An 18,859-nucleotide genomic window follows, 5' to 3' on the forward strand; every position below is an offset into this window, starting at 1 on the left:
TGAAGCATGCGATTTTAAATCCAAGTGGCTAAAAATAACGTTATTGAAACACAAATGACACAGTTCACGTATTAGTGAATCTGTTGCAAGCAACATTAGATGGGTATACAACCAGGATCAAGCTAGATATTCACACTTTGTAAAGCGAGGTAATGTAATAGAGTCTTAAGACAATTCTTCTAAAGAATGTGTTCAGTAAAATGAATAAATACCACCTGGAATATTTGCTGTCCAGATGAGCTGAATGAACAAAATATTGGTCAGGAGATGTACAGCTTTGTGGAATATGCTACATGTGCAAACATACTAGTAAGGTTAAAATTTTGAACATTGCGCTTTCCAGTTTCAATAATGTTCACTTCTTTTGCATGCGCTTTGGTTGTAAAAAAGTCACAGGCCTGCGCGGCACACGCAGCACAGTCACAGCGTAAGCTGGTGGAGCGGCTCAAGAGTAGCTCCAATTTGGGTACCACGCACAACAGGGTCTTCGCGGCAGTCTGTTCGCCTCGTTTTGACGAGAACGATCTGAACTGTCCGCCCGGCGTCGACGGCGAGCTGCGGCTTGTAATGCTCTCTGCACAGCAGTCTGCTGAGCACGATCAAGCCTTAGAACTGCAACTTACATGTCGGGCGCGCCGCCTTTGCAGGCACCTTAACTAGATGGCGCCACCATACTGGCGGAGGCTCGGCAGCTCGGGAGCGCGTTGATTGCGCGCCTCGACTGAATCGCATATCGTCGTCTGCGCCTGCGGACGCTACGTTTGCAGGCATCTTACCTAGATGGCGCCACCATACTGGCGGAGGCTCGAGTCGTGTCCCCCTGCGTGCTTGCCTTATATATGGGTATTTTCAGCGGTCTGATAGCAAGCGCTTGCGTGGCTCAGTGGTAGAGTATCCGACTCCCGCGCAGCGGGCGCGGGTTTGATCCCGGCAGGAATCGGGTACTTTTTTCGCGTTTCCGGCGTGACACCGCCACCACCACCACCGCCGCCGAAACTTGTGAGCCTATAAAGCTTCGCTTAAAAAATATGTTTGCCAAGACCTGTCATTTCTTGGCATTAGTTGCGTAACCAACGCCGATCAGACAAAGCATAAGCCTGCGAGGATGCGATCAGAGTTCCCTCAACTTGAGATGACATCATTTCATGGCTACCTACGGTATTTTAGGTGACCCCGCTGGACGACGTTATCCTGGCCACGGGTTACCAGATCAAGTTCCCTTTCCTGCCTAAGGACGTGGTCTCCGTGGTGGACAACCATGTGCATCTGTACAAGTACGTCTTCCCGCCCCAGTTGAAGCATCCAAGCCTGGCTATCATCGGACTCATCCAGCCCCTCGGCGCCATATTCCCAGCAGCCGAGATGCAGGTGAGTCCGTCTGAGACAGTACAGAGTTTGGTCATAGCCTTTAAAGGGGGGCGCACTACCTACCGTACCATCGCAAAGCGTCAAATGAGAGCAGTAGTTATGACGAGATCTTGTGACACGGTGATCATGAATAGAACCATATAGCTTCCTAGAATAATTACTATAGAAAGCTCTGGTGCAAGCCTCTAACTGCGCTGCAAGCATGCCAGTTCAGCAAGCGTGGGAATCGTGATTATATAGTGCATGAATTTTCCTAAACTCCGTCCTTACGGCTTCACAAGACTTAGCGACTTTCAAATTGGTTCCTTTCAGCAAAATATTGCGTTATAAGTTTAACAATTCAAAATGGTTGCGCATGTGCGCCGAGTCTTATTTCTGCGTTTGGAAATATCGCTTCAAAATTGAGGACAACAAACGCAGATAAAGCCTAGTAAAAAAGTTACAAAAGTGTATCAAGCCACAAGCATGAAGATCAGACAAATCCATCCGCTAACCTTTTAACCCATACCCAGGAGAGAAGTAATTACATAGGAAGAATAGTTAAAGTTTATTCTAATTATTTCTCCCACCTAGCGGGTTTCCGCTGAACTATTATGTCAAACACTTGTCTTTTCTTCGAGTTGTTGATAGATTCGACTTCGCCCTTCCATCTGCTAGCCGCCTGGTTAGCTCAGATGGTAGAGCGGCTGCCCCGGAATGGCGGTGGCCCCGGGTTCGAGTCCCGGACCAGGACGAATTTTTCTTCAACTGCGAGGCTTCTCTTTCGAGCAACCCGTATGGGTTTCCTTTGTAGCAATTGCTACGATTGGGTGGATGTCTCATTTTCTATTACAATTGCTTCTCTCCGCCTAGCGGGTTTCCGCTGAACTATTACGTTGAACAACGTATCTGTTCGTAGGAGCGCGGGAAGGCGCAAGCGCCAATTTGAAAGGTGATTATAATCAGCTGAATGGCAAGCACCATTCTTAAATTAAACATTTTATTGTGCCATTTTCTGATGATTTCGCGCTTCTTGCTTGGTAATTACGCAAAACAAAATGACCGTGCCGCTGATTCACTCCGTTCCCTCTCAACTCTCCTGATCTCAGTGCAGAGGCTCTTATCTTGACGCAAACAAACAAAAATGCGATAAGCATGGTGAATTTCCCATGTTATCACTATAGAACTATAAGTATAGTGCTCAGGTAAGACGAAGAAAGCCTAAACGAAAATTCAAAGCCCTTCCACTACTGTGCAGATGGAAGCCAGCGAAGCTGTGACTATGGTGGTCTGCTTTAGTGAATATTGCTATAGTGAATTTATATATTATGATTATTGACTATATTGAGCGTCTTCGGCATGTTCGTCAAAGAGCAAGGACTCCGGCGTCTTGTTTTCGCCCGGCGCGATGGCCAAGTTGTGCGTACGCTGCGACAAGTCCGCCCGCGACGCCGACGAGATCTCTCCCGCTTCTGCTCTCGGCGGCTCATGCCCCCATATCCAATGCGGGTATGCGTCACACGTGATTTGATTATCGTTAATCGCGATGTAACTGACGAGCATGTGATGTTTTAGATGTCACGACCTATCAGTCATGCTTCCATGCCCCTTATATGCCAATTTGGGTGTATACGAAGTGGACGGAGACGCCACAAGATTGTTGCCTACTTCCGGTGCACACGGACGCGATGTCCTGTAACGTAGCCCTTAACAGCTTCGCTGTAGAAAGGCGAAGCTTTCTATGCGGATGAAACAAACGATATGTATTATATAGCGTATGTTGGCTGCAGCCTCCTGAAGAATCCATCGATGTTTTATGTCTTAATATCTTTTTCGATTGTTGTGATCAGTTACCCCACGCCTGATTTAATAACATCATACGCCCACAATGCTAAAACAAGGTTCGCAGAGATCACTTGAAAACGCCACCTTCAATTCCTTGCGGTACGCTACCTTTTGCTTTTCCGCATTTAATAGAAATGACTGTAAGCGATATGCTTTCAAACGTACTCCGCAAGCTGCCCGCTCAGTTTTGTCAGCACGTTCGGTTTTGTCAGCACGCTCAGCACGCTCAGTTTGTTGCACGCTCAGGCCTGTCTTTTTTTTGGATTCGCAAGCGGCAAGCGCGTTCAGATCACAGCACAGGCGCACATGGGACCGCGAGCAGACCGAAACGATCGAATCTGTATATAATGCTACGCCAATGATGCCGCGCCGTTGCAACATTTGTTCTCATCTTATCTACCCTTCAACGTCTTCAGTGAGAGTAGGGTTGACTAATATCATTTGCCTCCCGTCCATATGCTCAGAGCCGCTGGGTGGCCGACATGCTCTTCGAGAAGCGTTCGCTCCCCTCGGAGCTTGCCATGTTAGAGGACATCCGCAAGAAGCGGGACTCCATGCGGCGTCGCTACGTCGCATCGCCGCGCTACAACATGCAGGTGGACTGGATCAACTACATGGACGAACTGGCCAGCCAGATCGGGGCCCGACCCAACATGCCTCAAGTACTTCTTCACGGACAACGAGCTCTTCCGCGCTGCTACTCGGACCCTGCGTGCCGTACCAGTTCCGGCTCGAAGGTCCGCACCCGTGGTCCGGTGCACGGCAGGCCATCCTCGACTCGCGCTACAGAGTGATGTACCCGCTTAACGACCGATGCGCCTCCTTCGAGAGAAAGAACAAGGACCCGTTGGCATTCCTCTACCTGTTCCTGTTCTTCTTCGTACTGGCCTGTTGCATACGTACTTTCCTGACTACGGCAGCATTCCTAATAACTTCGACCATCCTGGTTCATCTCCTCCCTAAGGACTCAAAATACAAAGGATTTTTCGCGATGCCCATTGACGTGCGTGTACTAGAAACGGGTGCCAGAAGCAGGTGATTTCCTCTGTTCCGTGCTGGTGTGTTCCAACGGACGAACAAGGCACGCCTTGCACCATAAACTCAACATACGGGCTAGTCGTGCGTACAGTGCAGTTGAGCTTACTGTTTACCGCTAAATTCCCGTTACTGCGTATATTACACATCATTTTGTTTAAATAAAGTGATTACACTTTCGCGCTGACTCATGCCTGCAATTTAGAACGCTTTTTTTGTTCATACCTGTTCCCTTGAATATGCGTTCCCTAGAAGAATTAATTGCTGGGCTAGTTGGTCTTGCATTGCTGAAAAGAAAAATTTGTGCAACACAAAGACAATGTCTTTGTCTTCCCTTCCTGTGTGCGTTACTGTCTCTTTGTTGCGCTAATTTCCCTCATCAGCAACGCGTTCCCTAGCCGTACTTGCGAGATCATGACAAATAATAGCCGTGGTCAAAAAATCTGTATTTTGATTCTTCTCCTACCGCGATCACGACGTATTTCCCTACTGGGACCGCTTTTCGGTGATTTATCTGTGTTACCCCTAAACTACCTCGACGGCGTCGACCGTTCAGACCGACATGGGATACCCAGGTGAGTGACTGACATTGATCATGCACACTCTGGGCGAAATCACAATCGGAAACACACATCGTAAGCATGTTCAGAGCCATTGACCATAAATCACAGTTAGAGTTATTAGGTGGCTCAAGAGTCCACTCCAGGCGAATTCGCAGGTTGCCGCATGCAATGTACTCGCGGCGTCAAGTGCACCCTGTTGCTTCGAATTCGGCCACTTCCCTACAACGTTTATGTACTACACCATTCAGCTGCATGCCTGCACGTTTGATTTGCCTAGCATTTGATAGGTATACCGATCTCGACAGGCTCCGAGCAAGCGTGCATTTTTAGTGTCTCTCAACCTTTTCCCATGCACTTAGTGGCAATGTAACTTCGCGTAGACTGATGAGGTCAAGTGCATTGTGGGTTTAACCAAAGAATTATTAACCCTTTGTTTCCCACGGACATTGGACATAATGCACGTAACCAAAACTGATATTTTTAGGCTGTTTTTGTTCAAAGTATCAACCAGAAAAAAAAACTGACAAAAAATACATATACATGTTATAGAAAATTTATTACTGCCACATGTGTGGCAGCCAGGAATGAGAAGGTGAAAATGTGAAAACAGGTCTTGATATCTGGCGGCTCTCAGGAGGCATGGAAAACTTCAAAGCAGTTGCTGCTCTTTTCAGTATCTACGCACATATAAACCAAACACTTTCTTGCAGAAAAATCAGGTGCGCCTTGTGCATGAGCACATGGGGGTGTTTTTTTTTTTTTTTTGTTTTTTTTGAGCCACTTTCAACAGGCCAGTGGCCAACTTGCCATGCCTCACAGACAGCTCTACCTGGTGAGCTCCCTTTGACATTACGGTGTTCCCTGAGACTGGCGCCTCTGGTGAAGATACCCCTGAAGCAGTGGCGCACCGACGGGGGGGGGGGGGGGGGTAACCCCCCCCCCCCTTGAGGCCGACCTAACCCCCTCTTTTCTTTAACCCCTTTTCTTTCCTTGCGCATTTGAGTACTGTAACTAACATGTAAGACGCGCAATCGTCTGCACACTCGTAAAAAGCGCATTTTTGGACAATTGCTCGTGAAGAAATTGAAATTAGTGCTGTTTAGATGGTATTGGCAAACTGTCACCCCCCCCCCCCCCCCCCCTGGCAGAGATCCTGGGTGCGCTACTGCCCTGAAGGAACCATGGGGGGTGAAATATCAATACATTCTGTGTTCGATTCGGGCATGCCGTCTTGCACGCGCATGAAACCAAGTGCAACTGTGAGGAAGCCAATCTTATGTCAGGATAAGCAAGCTTCACAAACATCTACAAAGTGCTTCTCGCTTTCTCCAAGCCATCTGTTGGCCTTAGAATTATCTGCTCTTCACCGCAGTTGATGTTGATGTCCTTTTTTACCAAGTGGCATACTTTTTTCTGCTTGTTCTTCTGAGTCAATGTTAGCTACAATTCTTGCTCATGGTCTGTCGAGCTTTTTATGTCACTGTGAGACTGTCTTGGCGGGAGAGTGCACTCTTCGTCGCAATCAGTTTCCTCCAATTTATCGTCCTCGCTTCCACTTGGATATTCAGACTCAAAGGCAATTTCTGGGATTTGCACCTCTTTTAGGCTCTGCCTGCATAATCAAAAACAATGTTTTTCAGACGTCAATGTAAACTAAAATGACAGCTAACAACAAGCGCGAAAGTTATTTTAAGGCAAACTAATGAAAAAGACATAATTACACAGCACTAGAAACAGCGTTACACTTATCATTGTTTATCCGCAAAACAGGACCTCATGGTCCTGATTGCCACGAACCTGCATGCAAGTCTAATCTATACGAAAAGTAAGCAATTAATGACCATTGGTACAATAATAAATCTCCGTAGGCGCATTGCGCAGACTTCGTAGAAGAAGATGTCGGTGTTTTCAACTTCATATTGCAAGAAATAAAGACACAGAAGCAAGAAAAAATGTCACAGTTTCGCCCTAAGGGCGAAGCAATGAATGCGATAGCAACACAGCAATGTCATACGAAGTAAGGTGAGCGGCCTTGGTAGCAATATGAATTGTAGTAAACATGAGCTGATTAAGTAAGCAGGTGTGCTGCGGCGTAAGTAGACCGACATGAAGAGAGACTCGATGACCACGAGAAGGCGCGTGTGAAACGGTGGTGTTGATGAGAAGCGGTTACCGTGGGCAGCGCGTGCGAAGGGACACACCTGTAGCGCTGCACTGCCGATCTGGGCAGCATTGCATGTGTAGCGTGCGTTGGAAAATGTGGCCCGACTATTACTAACTGAATGAACAAGCGTGGTGTGAGCGCGCACAAACAAACATGAATAGATCACACTGAATGACTGCAGCCAACGACTGTCAAAACGCTGGCAGCGAGCGCATACGCCGCGCAGCGGGCGAAGGTACGTGCGGTCTATCGCTTCAACGGAAACTGAGCGGCGAATGCACGGCGCATAAAGGTCAGAGCCGTGTGGAGATAAGAGACGGTGCGGTCGAACGAACGACGAGCGCGGTTGTTGGCAGCGTAGAAGTGCGCACCCCCCCCCCCCCCCCCGCTCCCTCCGGCGCTGGCTTCCCGCTTCCTTGCTTGAGCGTGGGAGAGATAAGAGACTGTGCGGACGAGCTACGAGCGCGGTTGTTGGCAGAGAAGTGCCCCCCCCCCCCCCCCCCTGCTCCCTCCGGCGCTGGCTTTCCGCTTCGTTGCTTGCGCGTGGGAGATTGAGTGCGTTCGCTCTCCGTGATAGCGCGCGTCCCCGCACGCTTCCGCTGGGGCATACGGCGCGCGGCGAAGATTTTATCTATACGGAACCTCACGGCGACGGCGACGGCGACGCCGACGGCAGAAATTCGGTTGAAGTGTCCATATAATTGCTATCGCAATAAACGTCGCACACTCACTGTGTTAGCCGGCCGCAAGAGGAATCCATGTTTGCACGACAAGAAACGCCCTTATGTTGCACCCGTAGCGACATCTAGAAACTGCAAGTGAAAGTATCGACTTTCACGTTTGTGGCAGCTAGGAACAAGGGGTTATGTGATTGAATTTTTGACATAAAAAATTCAACAAAACTGGCACAAACGTGGCACCTGTGACACAAAGGGTTAGGGTGAGAGGGAAGGGAGTATTACGCCGCACGCAGATAAGTTTTCTCAATTATCTGTCTGATCTTCAACTTTTCTAATCTCGTTACCTTCAGCCCATTGCGCCCCCTTGTAATTTATCGCGACGGCTTATCTGTTTTTTCATACGAAGAAGACATCGCGAGTAAAAATAAAACTAAGCACCATTAACTGCAGCTGCCCTGTAGAGTTAGTTCACAGCTATCAGGGTCCGTTTGCCGCAATGGCGACCTTTGAACCTCCAGCCGAAATATTAACTCCGTGTCGTTCAACCACTGTGCGGATGTTCGCGCGCTCACATCTGACCACTGCCTCTGTGCAGGATATATTGCTATGTGCACATAAACAGTTTTGTTTTATGTCCTCACTATCGAACTGAACAGAATAGGAAAGAGTTACAAGCAATGAAGGTAACCAAACACAAGCAGAGCAAATACATGTACAGAAAGAAAACGCACGTACGGGTATGCAAGACTATCACCTCTTTACTAAGGAAAATAATACTGTAATATGCATTACCAATGCTTTGTATTCAGCGAAATGAGCTGCTACAAAAGTGGGCGGAGGGCGCGACGTGGCCCCTCTTCCCGGCAACAAACACTGACGCCGCAGGCTGCGGCCACTTCGGGGTGCGCGGTCTGCTAGATCTGCTCGCCTGTCCAACCTCTGCACGAAGTTTACGCATTTCTCCCACTGCGACACGTTACTGACGCTGTACTCTACGGCACTACCGGCTACTTGCCCTACTGGCCTATCTGAGAAAGGAGATAAGCTGACAATGACTTACATGGAACGAGCATGTGAAGCCAACAGACAACTAAGACAATGGAAAAAAAGAAATCGTTGTTTCTTTTATTGAAGTGCACAATTAACAATATACGTACAACGGTTAAAGTTCGCATAAACTTTATATTGCAATTAGGAAAAGACATAGGAAATGAAAGTGGAAGAAAAGTCAACTTCGCCAGAGTTGAGTGCCGAACCCAGGGCCTCCGCCTGACTAGTGGGGAGCCTGCGTGACGTGTGCAGTTTAATGGGAGATCCACATCCGTCTCCGTGGCTATGAGTGGCGCTGTCTGTCACTTACAGGATGATATTACAAAAACAAATGCACATGAATATGCAACGAAGTTGGCGCAGGGATAACTTTCACAGCATACCGACGTATAGATCGCATGTTTGATACACTCATACACCGACTACATCTGGAATTGGCCTACACACCTTACTTCACGCGTAGAATCAAGAAGAGGCCATCCGCTGCTTGCACCAACTGTAACACTGCAGATGCGTCAGTGGAACATCTGCTCATCGAGTGTACGCAATACGAGTGCCAGCGAAAGACCCTGCGCAGCCGTTTGAATCGGCAGGATAGGCATCCTTTATCTGTGGAAAGGTCCTTGTTGCCTAGTCGTGTGCACAAAGACACGCTGTCAAAGCTATTTGTGACTTTCTGACAGATAACCGATTTATGCAGCATCTTTGAAACACGATACATTGTCACATTGTTTACTATCTCGCTTTGTGCACGTTTATCTGAACTTGTAGTACCTGTAGTACTTTATAATTTGCTGTGTTTTGCTTTTTTATGCCGTGACTGTACAGATGAAGACTGTTATGGTAACGCTGGATGGTGACAGGAGGCTTGCATGTCGCCTATTCTAAGCACTCTAAGCTATATTGTAAGCAGGCTACGCTATTGTTAAGCGATACTCTATTCCTCCACTATTAATTCTTCCTTACTTTCTTTTTCTTCTTTTTTTCGCTTGTTTTCTTTGTTCCATACATTCCTTAATCGCTGGAGCTTATTTTGATTATCGGGATATCCGGCCCTTCGTTGCCTGATATTTCACTTGCTCATTTCATAAACAACCGTCGCCGTGGCTCATTTGTTTGAGCACGTGTCTGCGGCACGAGGCACTGGTCTCTACGACATATTTTAATTCTGTATGTTCTGTGGTGCGCGTGTTGTACGTGTCTACTGCATGTCACGCGTGTATCGTTTCATGTATACCATCGCATTCGCCTGGAGTACCATGCTAGGCGTGACGCGAAGCAACTCTTCAGAAAACTCTCCAGTTCTCATAACCCCCCTCTCTCTCTCTCTCTCTCTCTCTCTGCACATGTCATGCGGAGGTTGTGGGTCTGACTCTCACCGGGAGCTAAGTTTTCTTCTTTCACTTTAATTTCCATATTCTCCTACTGCAAATACGAACTGTATCGCAAAGTTAACCCTTATCAGCAATAAAATATGCAGTTTAATGAAAAAGTGTGTTAATTTTGCCTGTGACTTCCTTGGCTTCGTCTCGTTATTACTACTGAAAAAGCGAGTCCCTCGGTTTTCCTTGCCTTCGCACATCAGTATATCTGCAAACAGCACTTGCAGAGCTCCACGAGTTCATCGTCTCTTAACACTAGTCATACGGGCTTTGGACTCTGAGGCAATAAAAGCTTATTTTTATTTCTACAGCCAGATGTAGCTCAACGGTTTTCCCTGCCGGAGTTTGCTTACCCCGTAAGCTTTTTAACACGTGTGTGTGTGTGTGTGTGTGTGTGTGTGTGTGTGTGTGTGTGTGTGTGTGTGTGTGTGTGTGTGTGTGTGTGTGTGTTGTGTGTGTGTGTGTGTGTGTGTGTGTGTGTGTGTGTGTGTGTGTGTGTGTGTGTGTGTGTGTGTGTGTGTGTGTGTGTGTGTGTGTGTGTGTGTGTGTGTGTGTGTGTGTGTGTGTGTGTGTGTGTTAGAGTGTGTGAGAGAGAGAGAGAGAGAAAGAAAGAAAGAAAGCCACAGGCCTGCGCGGCACGCTGAGCACAGTCACAGCGTACGCTGGAGCGTCTGCAAAGGAGAGCGTCTTAAACTGATTGCATACGATAACTGCAAGTAGTAAGTATATTGAAAGTCGTGTTTTTTTTTTTTGTTTCAGCTTATTGAAACACATTCAGTTACGCTTTATGGTCGGAAAAGTAGGTCGAAAAATACATGTAGCGGGGCAATAACGGTGCTTTGATGTTTGTAAATAGAAAGTCCAAGCAAGACCCGGTGCGCGAAGAGCTGCATTGTGTATTTCACACAAATTCTACGCCGAGGCCTTCTTGCACACACTGTACAAACCAGGCGCTGCGGTTATTTTTCGGGTCTAGGTTGGAATCACCCGTAATATTTAGTAGCAAATCGTGTTGAGGAACTAAATGTGACCCTACGAGTTTGAATGGCACGTCCTCATTTCTGTTTGCTGACACTGCACACCTGTAGCCGGCGATGTCATGTGGACGACCCCAGGTCTCGGAGAAACAGTGTAGTTACACTCGCATTAAGATGTAACCATTCATGACGTCATGCCTGTGTACAGCCAGAAAACGTACATCGAGAGAGCAGATGGCAAATCGGTGGCGCTGATCGATCAGTGCAAAGCAACGTTGCATGGTTGTGTCAAGGCGATGTTGTTTGAGTCTATGGGATTCGTCACGTCGTGCTCGATCTGGGTTTTCGGCTGCGTGTTAAAACGTGAAGTCGTCTTCAGCGTTGATGATGTAAAGGCCGTCAAGTGACGTGGGTCGACTCAGTGGCACGTACGCAAGCTTCTGAGGGGGTGGGGGAGGAGGGGCGTTTGTTGTATTCGTAAACAACGCTAGTATACGTGCCACCCTGAGACTTATGGATTGGTATTTCACTATAGCCTGCACCATGGGACACTGTGTGCGGCGACATGTGATGACAACCTCAAGATCGAACGTTGTAGTCACCGTGTGTTGTTTAATTGGTGCCCACTCGGGGCGGACCGCGCTCCCTAGTATAGTGCGCAACGTTGCCGCCTTTAGCCGCGCCCCTCTTCCCGTGTTAGCACAGTCGAACCTGAGCCAAAGTCTTTTTGAGAGTCCCGACTCATCTAAATCAGTGTAGGCGAGGCTCCTAACCGCAGCATTGACCAGCCCGTCCATTACAATGTCTATGTTGACGGTTATCGCATACGGCGAAGCCCCGGGCCGTGGCCTCATTTTCGGCTGCTTTGACGTGAGGCTCTGCGCGGCGACGCTCCCGGGCCTCATTTTCTGCTGCACGTACAAGAGGGTCTTTGTGGCTAAGCTATCGGCACGCACTTTCAGCAGCACGCACTAGAGGGTCTTCGCAGCGAAGTCTTCTTACGTCGTTTTCTCGAGAACGAACTAAACTATCAGCCCGGTGTCGACGGCGACCTGCGGCTTGTGTTGCTCTCTGCACAGTAGTCCGCTGAGCCCGACGTTGCCTGGTTGCAGCCGCGCGCGCAGCTCTACGAGTCGCTTCTTCAGCAGCGGTTCGTACCTTGCGAGGAGGCGCCATAACGCGTTCCGAAGAGGTAACACAGGTAGCGAGACTACGCGGCGCGCAAGTCGCATCCTTTGATACGTGTCACGATACGATTCAAGTGGAAACTGGGGGGTCCAAAGAACTCAGTCCGCAGGAACAGTAACAAGAACGCACTGTTTAATACCGCGCGCAAGTCTCTTCTTGTTCGCTAGGTTTCTTCTAAATGGCGATATGTCTATTTTTCGTTATTGTCCTTGCCGCATTACAGACGCGGCATTTTCCTCCCTTTCAAACGATGCATCTTGCCAATGTGCCAAGCTTGGCAGCATTCGTAGTTGCGGCCCAATATGGACAGACCAGCAACTTTGTTTCAGCAGTAGTTGATACGAACGGTACGCACATCAACGCGGCTTCTGTCCGTCATATCTCCATCGATGTAGCAGAACAGATAGCCATATAGCTTTGGCAATGAGGAGCCATGTGCGTCCCAATATATACACAGACTCTCGTGCGGCCATACGTGCCTTTGCATCGGGTTCCATCTCCCGAGAGGCTGCGGCCATCCTCACAAATAGGGTGGTTACTGGTTTTCACTCCATTACGTGGTTTCCAGCCCACATGGGTCCGAATATTCTTATAAATCTCCTAAACCCCAATGAGCTTGCTCATAACCGTGCGCGAGATCTTACCCGCCGCGGCGGTATGGAAGCTTTTGGGGGGCCGGACGAAATTAAGCACAGCGACCCATTACTTACTTTCCACGAAATAGTTTCTCACTACCAGTTAGAGCGGAGGAGCTTTCCACTACCTTATCCTAAGCTTAACAGGTCTCAATCGTCGACGTTTAGAATGCTCCAAACGGGGTCCTTTCCTTCGAGGGGCTCTCTAAATCGCATCGCCTCAAATATAGAGGCACACTGTCCAGATTGTGGTGTGCATTTCTGTACACTGGCTCACATGCTCTGGCAATGCCCCGCGTTACGTAACGCACCGTTAAACAAAGAAGCGGACTGGGACAATGCCCTTAAAAGCAGCGTACTCTCAGTCCAACTCCAGGCTGTCCAGAGGGCCTGCGAAAGGGCGGAGGACCACGGTCTTCCTGCCCCTACGTGGACGCGGCCAGGGAATACTATACGGACTTCGTACAGGGGGTCCTCACGTAGTTCCTCAGGACCAAATAAAGTTCATGTCTGTCTGCCAATATGAAAGTTAAACGTGTGCATGCACGAAACATTAAAACACGAATCTTCCTGTATATATGACTTTATACGCATCCCAATATGTAACTGCAATGCAAAGTGAGCACTTATCGACGCTACGCGGTGCGCCTGTGACATCGCGTGCCATTTCGCGCATTAAGCGATAGCTGCAACGGACACCGGGCACCAAGAGTCGTTTCGGTCGGCGGACACCGCCGCCGACCGAAACGACTCTTGAGATAAACCCATAATAGCTTACGCTGTAAAAGAGAGACAGCAGAGATTTCGTTCCCTCATGAGGTGTGGAGTTCTGCAGATATGGGCCAAACATGTACTCTCGTTAAGAGAGAAAAAATATGAAAACAAGCACTGCTATACGCTATACTACAACGGCATCTTTCCATAACCTCCTCTGAAGTCGCTATCTGCAACTGCGCGTTCACCTTGGCGTTTCCCGAAGTCCATGTGCTAGTATTTAGCCCTTTGTACAGCAGCCGGAGAAAGTCGCGAAGCTTATTCGAAGCAAAAACTCTTAAAGTACGTGTACACATTGCGCATTCGTACGGAATGTCTACAAAGCCACTATTAGCTGTCCGGATGAGTTTTGATTTACTTATATGGGGGCTGTTTCGGTGTGAATACGGGTTTTTTTAAACATGCCTCTAATTACTAGAAATAGGTATTTGCGGCATGTGTATATGTATATATGGGGAAGTGGGTAGCTACAAGTTCTCAAATGCGTACTGGGAAAGCCGGCTCTTATGTTCTCTACCAGCCCATCTGTGTGCAGTTATTAAACAAACAAACAACAGGGAATTTGAGAGACAATGACGATTTTCTCACGCATCTCACGCCTCTCCCCTCACGCAACACCTAGCGCGCCAGGGCAGCAGCAGATGGTCCCTTTCGCCCGCTCTGCTCCGTCGAGGCGAGCACGTGACGTGGCGTCGCAGCCAATGAAAATTTAGGTGCCGTTTCGCTACTACAGATGCTGGATTTTTCGCTCAATGAGCCATTTGATGCTTTCGCATCAAAAGTAAGTTACAGAGCATATTCGCGATTATCGCCGAACTTCTTATGTCCTTCGTTGCGCTGACTATTTATAAATAAATGTTGTCATTTTGTCTTTGATTCCATATCCTTTATATCAATAAACATTCGTGGTGTAAACAACCTGTAGATGCTTCACTTGACACGCGTTCTGGCCAACAAACGCGCTCGCCCCAAGAAACGTGGGCAGCTTGCACTAGTGGTGCAAGGCTGGAGTAAACAGCAGAGCCGGTGATCGACCTAGCTTCTTCCAGGTTTTATTAGGCTTGGCTAATCTTTGCTAGGAAATGCTAAGTGCTGCTAAGCACGGTATTCCGAATCAGCTCGCCGCCGGCGCGCAGATTCTCGCTTGGCCGCGCGATGCGCTTCAAGATGAGCAGCTTCATCTTCGGGTGTGTGGATGTTGTTTGGTCGTCCCATGTCAAAGGTACATGTACTCGCCACAGAGCCGCTCAGATCTTTATCTCCCCGGTGACATCACGGCCAAGATGCGCCTCCACACTTGCCCGGGCGTGGCTGGTCGAAACCTGCCGAGCTGCCGCCAGAGGCGCTTGCTGCAGTCACGGACACCGCGCGCGTTCGGCGCGAATGCGAGGAAACGGGGAAACGCGGATGGCATCGGCAGCAGCTCTGCGCGTTGCCTCCTTGGTGCTGCTACAATTTCTTTCTCTCTCTCTCGCTCTCATTTTCTCTTTCTCTCTTCCAAACATAGCGCGCGCCGCGCGCATGCTCTCATTTCCTCTCCTTAACGTCCCATGTTAAGGCAACATGTGCACGGCACGGAGAGGAGGCGAAGCACACGCTGCTCCGCGAAGTGGTTGCTAGGCAACCCGGGTGACTCATCGCTCAGCGATGTTTCTTCGGCCGACGAGCACGGTTTTACGGATAGATTTAACAGCTTCGGTGTTAAAAAAACAAAAGCTGATGCACATAGTGGAGGCAGAGGAATTATGCGCAAGCACAGCGATGCCAAGGCCGAAAAGAGCTGGCGGTTGTGGCTGCGCGTAGCGAGCGTTGCAGCCTGCCATAGTCAACACTGGATCTTTAAGCACGTGTCGCTCAGACGGGTGGCTGCGAAGGTACGTAACCTGTACGCGCAACTGGCATACGGATTTGCTTTTAATACACTTCTCTGTCAACGATAGGTCGCATTTGTACGATAGCATTTGAGACTCTGCTCAAACTGAATTGTAAAGGAACTGATGGAGTGTTCCATTTATGTCAGTTTTGTTTTTTAAACGAAGAAAGCCTAAATTATAACATACTCCTTTATTTCCGTAACGTCGAGAGTTAATGATACCGAGGTGAAAAAAAAAAACGCGATTATACTTTCCTTCAAGATTCTCAGCCTCTTCTCACACAGTATGGTTATGTCGGATACGAAAGGTTGGCCAGAAATTTGCAAGCTGTCTTGTCCAAAGCAGACAACAGAATATCAATTCCATCTGTCGTGGTTGGTTTATAACATCGGGAAGACAAAGGTTTTCATAACGAAGAGGCTGCAGTGCTGTATGGTAACAGCTTCGGTGTCTATCGCGACAAGACGGCAAAAAAATTATGTTATTAGTGAAAAAGGAATAATTTAAGCCCGTGGGCTGATATCCATGAAAAAAGCAAAGTATTGTTTCTTTTGACTTTCGGTCTAGTCATTCAAAACCGATTAAGAATGGCATTCCATCATCTGTCATTAGAGCTACACTAATCAACAGTGACCCTCGCCTTCTGCAGCAGAGTGCAACTACAATCGGAGGGTGTATTTCGGAATTTATTTTTGGCGGACATTCGGCGTTTATCGGAGTTTATTTCTCGTAAATACCCTATTCTCCGAAATTGGGAATTTAATTTTGCATATTCTCAATACTCCAAAATCTCAGATGAAATGATATCTGAACACGTAAACATCAGAACACACGAAGCGTATTTTAGTTGTCTGGAATGATCGAACGCACAAACACATATACACACAAGCACAAATACTTGAATACAAAACAACTACCTTTGTGCGTATTACAACCTTAAAGCTTCTTGCAACAGACACAAGCATACTTTACGAGGTTGCTGTCATTGATGGAAGCGCGCACCTTTCGATTGATGATTCTGAGCTTTAAAAATGCCCTTTCAAAGCTTGCGCTAGAAACAGGGAGAGCCAGAAGACTCAGCGCGCAGCGAGAAAGCACTAACCACTGGACAATGTGAAGGCTCTGAAACGACAGGGGTTCAACAATGTTACTGACTTCATAGCTCTGATAGTTCGCAAAATCACTCATGAGCTGGCTCATGTCGTCAGTTTCAAGAAACGCTAACTTAAAAATCGGCGCATAGGGTAGCTCATGCTTCACATTCGGATTCACAATTTGAACACTGTACCAAAACGATTCACTGGTGGACTGGAGTGCATCGCAAAGGTTCCTTTCAACTGACTGTCTCTACTTTTCAGCAACAGCAGCGTAGTATCCATGAAGGTCAGCGACAGTCGTTGAGCGGTCTTTCTCGTCAAGGAGTTCCAACAGACTTGCGACATCTGATGTGAAGACCTCAGGTGGGTCACGCCATTGACTGAGGAGCGCGTGCAAACTAACTCCTAGTATGGGGTAAACCTGGTGTACCAGGGTACTATCTGCCTCAAGTTCCTAAGTGATTGAGAGCACAGCACACGAATTCGTCTTAAGAAACCTCAGCTTAATCTGCAAGTCGTGCACACCATGAGGCGGTGAAACAAGAGTTTTGAGCTTCTCAAACGTCATTCCCTTGGCATCGTCGCTTCTCAAGATATACAACATGGCACGTCAATAGTCCAAAACATCTTCTAGGGCTTCATGGACATACAGTCTTCAGTGACTTGATGGTCATGCCCATGGCCACGCACACAAGGCCAAACTTACGGCGCAGCTCCTGCGACGACTTCAATAGGGCAGGAAAGTGCACAACAAAATCGTGAGCTACTTTAATTGATCTCGTCTTCATTCCATCCTCCAGAGCGTTGTTAAGTAGGTGGCACGGATCTTTGAAGTGAAGTGTCTAGAATTCGGGCCCGGCAAGTTGCAAGTCCTTGTGAAGCTTCTGCATGTAGGAAGTTGAATCGGAGCACAACACAACTATGTCGACTAAGACCTTTCCAACCTTCTGAGAGTAGTTTGTGTCAACATGCCAATTGATACTGCGTTACACTGCTGAACTACTTGCAAGTCTATCATGAGGGTCCTACGTCCAGGAAGCTCGTCGACGTAGAAGGTTTAAAGCACCCCCACTGCCGGACGTCCGCGGAGTTGCGGCGACTCGTCGATGGTGATGGAAATGGGGCGGTCTTCACCAAAGAGCTTATCATCGCAATGTCTTTCGCACTGACCTCATGTAGGCATTTGCGATATAGTTGGTCACTACCTGGCATCGTGCGTGCCACCGGACACTTGCTTCGAAAACGGCTTCCAAGAGGTCCATCAGCCTGGTGCAGTGGAATCTCAGCTCATATGACCGAGTGCACGGCAAAACTGGCGCGGGATGTCATCGGCGTCTTGTCTGTTGAATCGGGCCCGTGTGATGCATTCTTCCAGCGAGCTTTGTTGTGACAAGTTGCCTAAAGAATAGGAATAACAAGACGATGTGAACAAATTGGATTTCGGCCATGTAAAGCCTGTCAAGACACCTGGTATAGAAGGAAGCGTGCACAATAAACGTAGAAACCATGTCAGGCTGTACGAAGCATGGTACATACACTCTCACATAGCCGTAAATTCAGAGCACCAACAGTTAAGGAAGGACTCACCTATGTCTATACGGGGCTTCTTCAGCTGGACGTGGTGTTGTGATTGTAGACGCTCCGCAATTCTCAAGGTGCCCTTGCCGTTGGCAATGCTAACTGTCACACGACAAAACTTGCAAACAATGACTCTTCAAAATCAGTAAACTACTTTACGTAGTCGCGGGAAAGCTTTCGTTTCCTTCCTATTTTGCTTGACCAAGATTTCTGTTCACGCGCTACAGAAATGCCTCATGTGAGCATATCATGCTTTCTGCCAGCAGGCTTCCGCGCTCGATTCTCACTGCCGTGGCTGTCTGAAAATGCTCTCTCTCGCGCGCATGCGAGAGCTGCCAGTACAATTACACACACCCAACTCAACCGCACGGCCGCACTCCTTCTCTCCAATAGAATCTCTTGCAGGTAGCAGCGGGCGCGCCCGGGGACCGTGTATTCGATGTCTTCTGGCGCGCCCCAGTGCCACCAGGAGACCGTCTATCAAGATGTTGTCTCGAGCTCCCGAGGGCCCTACATACGTTGACGTCTCTCGCTCCGTGTGCGACAAGCCCTTTGGTAAATGTGTGATAAGTGTGGTCTACGAGGCACTGTTGACGTGAGGTAAAGTTTATATCGGCCAAACCGGCCGATGTATCAATGAACGCTTAGAACATGCGCTTTGGATAAAGAA

The 18,859-nt window shown here is 48.3% G+C and overlaps 2 protein-coding genes across 7 annotated transcripts in view; one reads left to right on the forward strand and one right to left on the reverse strand.

Moving 5' to 3' along the window:
* The window catches only part of LOC119449908 (zinc finger protein 143), a 312,907-nt gene that overhangs the window by 109,931 nt on the left and 184,117 nt on the right, over positions 1-18,859 (reverse strand). The window lies entirely within an intron of this gene.
* Positions 1-18,859, forward strand: part of LOC119449901 (flavin-containing monooxygenase 5-like) — a 144,649-nt gene that overhangs the window by 70,169 nt on the left and 55,621 nt on the right. The window contains exon 7 of one of the 6 annotated variants that reach the window (XM_049665506.1): positions 3,930-4,227. The exons of 4 other annotated variants lie outside the window; for them this stretch is intronic. In XM_049665506.1, coding sequence (XP_049521463.1) covers positions 3,930-4,227 — 298 coding nt within the window. Of the gene's footprint in view, positions 1-3,929; positions 4,370-18,859 lie in introns of those variants that run through there. One more of the 6 variants, XM_037713184.2, reaches the window with a different exon arrangement.

This window comes from Dermacentor silvarum, chromosome 4 (assembly GCF_013339745.2).
Source record: "Dermacentor silvarum isolate Dsil-2018 chromosome 4, BIME_Dsil_1.4, whole genome shotgun sequence".
In the NCBI taxonomy this organism is placed as follows: Eukaryota; Metazoa; Arthropoda; class Arachnida; order Ixodida; family Ixodidae; genus Dermacentor; species Dermacentor silvarum.